This window comes from Lycium ferocissimum, chromosome 4 (assembly GCF_029784015.1).
Source record: "Lycium ferocissimum isolate CSIRO_LF1 chromosome 4, AGI_CSIRO_Lferr_CH_V1, whole genome shotgun sequence".
Classification (NCBI taxonomy): domain Eukaryota; kingdom Viridiplantae; phylum Streptophyta; class Magnoliopsida; order Solanales; family Solanaceae; genus Lycium; species Lycium ferocissimum.
The window spans coordinates 12,435,667-12,439,525 of record NC_081345.1 but is presented as its reverse complement, the minus strand read 5'-3'; the positions used below and the strand labels follow the sequence as shown (position 1 = coordinate 12,439,525).

General features: G+C 29.5%; 1 protein-coding gene across 1 annotated transcript; it reads right to left on the bottom strand.

The window, feature by feature from the left end:
• Window positions 1-1,843: 1,843 nt before the first annotated feature.
• On the bottom strand, window positions 1,844-2,412 carry LOC132054367 (inhibitor of trypsin and hageman factor-like). The gene is made up of 2 exons (XM_059446397.1): window positions 2,296-2,412; window positions 1,844-2,198 (listed from the first exon to the last, which is right to left on the bottom strand). Exons 1-2 carry the CDS (start codon window positions 2,330-2,332, stop codon window positions 2,005-2,007), a joined length of 231 nt encoding a protein of 76 aa, XP_059302380.1. The 5' UTR covers window positions 2,333-2,412; the 3' UTR covers window positions 1,844-2,004.
• Between the last annotated feature and the right edge of the window lie 1,447 nt (window positions 2,413-3,859).

Sequence of the window (3,859 nt, the reverse complement as noted above, 5' to 3'; positions counted from 1 at the left end):
GATAATCCCTATAGGATGAGAGTAGGTAAATACCACACCAAGTCACTAAATGGTATCATGACTTGTCTTTTACATTACATTTTGCGTCGTGTGCGTTAATTTTTTTTTGTTTTCTATGATTAAAGCATAACCTCCACGGTAATGTTTCACTATCACAGCTTAATTCTTGCAATGCTCTCTTCAACAAATACCGGTATAAGAATGAGAGTTGAGATATGTGATCTCTAATATTAATGAATCTTATGCGATGCAAAGACGCAGTAGATGAGCCTCAGTATGGGTACCGAGTATGAGAGAAAACCAACAAATAAAAAAGTTCTCTCTAACTTTTGAATTTCCTGCATAACTATATTGGAATATAATCCAAGTATTTTCCTCACCCTAATTTGCCGAGAATATATCTTTATTTATTTATTTTTATTATGGTCATTTATACATAAAGAAAGTCAGGTAATTTATGATCAAGTAAACTTAACGTTTTTGTTGGTTGAACCACTAATAATGCTATAATATTCATTGATTTTAGTATGAAGTTACAATAATTAAATGATCAATTTACTGGAACTTTTCATATCAATTTTTTAATGTTTTCCCCCTTTCTATCGGCACTTTTTAGTTTGAAATTGCAGCTTGAGAATATCTCTTTAGCAATTTTCCTGAATAGGCAATCTCATGATCGGGACTTAATTTGTATTTCTCTCTTTTATTACACTAACTACACTTCATATTGCAATATTTATCAAATGGTGACATTAATTATATATTTAACAATATATTTTTAATCTTTGTTTATAACCGCGCAAAGTGCGGACAAGTACACTAGTTAAAGTATATGCATAAAAACTGTTATTAATCACAGTATATGCTATTTTTTCTTCCATACTTTTTTTTTTCTTTTCATTTTAACAAAGTTAAAGAGTCTGTCAGATAGCCATTACTCGGTGCTAAGAATGATCCTCTGGGGCTCCACGACCCGAAGACCATGGGGGCTCTTTCTTTCGTGAAAATTCATTGAAGAGTGTTTTTTTAATTGTCGTGAAGCTCCCTTTCATGCCATTCCTACGTTGCCAGTCGCTGGCTTGGAAAAGTAGAGGGATGAGTGCTCTACTATTATGACTAGTATTTACAATATTCAATTAAACAGTATTTTGGTATTACTTTATACTTATCTTTGACTAATTACTACATAACATTGGTGCTTGAATGTCGCTTAATCTTTCATATTTATGGCACACAAATAAAATAAAAGATTCTTTGCACTCTGTTTAATCCCTTTATTCTGTTCTTTTATATTTTTTATTACAAAAGATTTTTTGATTTGGTATATAGGGGTATCAATGGGTTGGTTGGGCCAAAGTAATTTTAACGAGTTGATTCAATAAACGGCTTGAGTCATAACCCGCTAATAATTTGCTTGAGTCAAGATGTGTGAATTAATTTCGACTAAACAACGAGCCATAACTCAACTCGATTTATTATTTATTAATGTACCAAAAAAAGTTTATTACTTTATTTATTAATTACCCAAATCAATCTTCTTTTTAATTTATTATCATAATATCTAACCATGAAAAACTCCAAAAATTCTTTCTCTATGTTTTGATACATTCTTATGGGTCAATTTGATGTACATGCACGGTCAAAATTGGTGCAAGTTTTTAGATGCTCTAGTTTGGATTACGAACAAAGTGACTCGACAATGAAATGTATGTTTGGTTCGACTTATTCAAATTAAATTTGAGTGCCTTACTTATGTTATCATGAAATAGCATACACATGTTGCTGTCTGGAATAGAATCGATGCAGTAGACTATAATATATAACAACTATTGACACGCAAGTATAGAACAAAATTGAAAACCACTTTAAAGAAATTCGATTGAAATAAGGATCAGAATTGCAGATATGCTTGAAAGAGACATCATAAAATAGATAAACTTGAGTAGATCTCAACTAGACTGAATTTAAACAGCAAATAGCACTAGTCCACCGTCGAAATTAACTTCAGCAAACACTCGGTGGGAGAGCAACCTGCTTGTTGTCATTAATAAAAACAAGAACACGAGTGCAGTCCACTGGCTCTGGAATTGGCTTGGAAATATTTAACACAACGGTGTGAAGATTTGGATTTTCTTTGTGTATTATACTCACTGCTTTGTCCACATTTTGTCCCATCAGCTCTGGCCAAACAGACTTACCTATACACAGTCATTAACAAATGTTTTTGCAATTATTAAACATTACAAAGAACAACAAGAAGCAAAACAAGTGAAAAATGAACATAAATTAACTTACCTGGAACCTTACACTGATCACACTTAGGAAGACTCATATCGGGCTAATTAATTCCCTAATTCTATTATACTATATAGATATGCAATGCTCGTGAGAATATCACTCTAGGGTGCCTATATTTATAGGTGTCTCTAGTCTTTGATTTTAATTTATTTTCCATATTTAATTCATTCTATATGGTAATCAATTTAAAATTTCACTTAGGAATTGAAAGATGGAGATCTTAATGATTTTCCATATTTAATTCATTCTATGTATATAGTAATCAATTTAAAATTTTACTTAGGAATTGAAAGATGGAGATCTTAATGATAGCTATTTGATTTACTAACGTAAATGGATAGAGATCTCAAACACATCATTATATTGGGAAAATAGATTAATTGTATTTAAATTTATCCCGAAAAGTTATTTACACATTTCAAATTTGTGAATGTTTCCATACGTCAATATTCTTTCCTAAACTGTACCATTTCCCCCCTAAGAGTAGCATGACATGGAAAGTTCTTTCACCTTCTAAATGTGTCATTTTCATTGGATCACATTTTTTTATTACATTTGTTTCAACTAGTAAATTTGTTCACGTTTCTCACAGATTTATTTTGTGAAATATATTTTTCAATATTAGATATAAAAAGTAGTTTAAAGATTCTTTTTAATTAATGTTCAAATCAAAATAGATTAGATTTCAAGTTTTAATCATTTTATTATTAACCCTTAGTTTTATGTTTTCCCTTTTTTCGTCACCTAAGGAAAATATACATATACAATATATTTCCTTCTGTGCATATTTCTAACTTTTAAAACTTGGTTTTCCTTGTATTTCTAGTATACGTATATTGATATCTAACTCATTTTTTTCTTTAGAGAATTCAATTTTTGTGGCTTTATGATATTTTCCTTGAATCAAATTTAAAAATAGAGTAAAGAAAAATAAACAAATAACAAAATAGAATGAAAGATAAAACAACGATATACCGAATCAATCGAGATAAAATTTGACGAATTTCTTCTATAATTGTTATCTTTATTATGTTTTTACCCTTTCTTCCTTTTCTATTCCTTTCTTACTTATTTTATTCCACTTGGTTTACGAAACTGAGATTCTAAATTAGGAGATTTTAGTTGACTAATGGGCACATGTCGTGAGGCACAGCTATTTAATTACTTCTAATTAATTTCCTTAGTTATTCAGTTAAGGCATAAAAATAAATAATCTACAGTATTACATTCACAAAGAAAGAAAGGGAAAGGAAATTACTTAAGAATTATAACTACATCTCATCTCATGAAAGGAAAAAAGGGGGACAAAATTTTGATTTTTACCTATATAAGTACGCAAAAGAATAAATAATTGGAACACAATTTTTTATTTAGTTCATCTTCCAATGATCTCTATGATCAATAATAAATAAATCTTCTCTTGATACACAACCTATTAGAGAATGAGTGTTAACACACCTACGAACAAATAAACAACTTAGCTTGTTTAATTAAAATAACACAAAACACAAGAAATTAGACGTATATAAAATATAGGAAATTACCAAACTCCTTTTCTTTT

What these genes read in the sequence shown, in the direction of transcription:
- LOC132054367 (XM_059446397.1), bottom strand. Translation starts at nt 2,332, where the DNA reads ATGAGTCTTCCTAAGTGTGATCAGTGTAAGGTTCCAG. An exon ending in TGATCAGTGTAAGGTTCCAG is followed by an intron (nt 2,199 to 2,295) that starts GTAAGTTAATTT and finishes GACTGTGTATAG; the next exon opens with GTAAGTCTGTTTGGCCAGAG.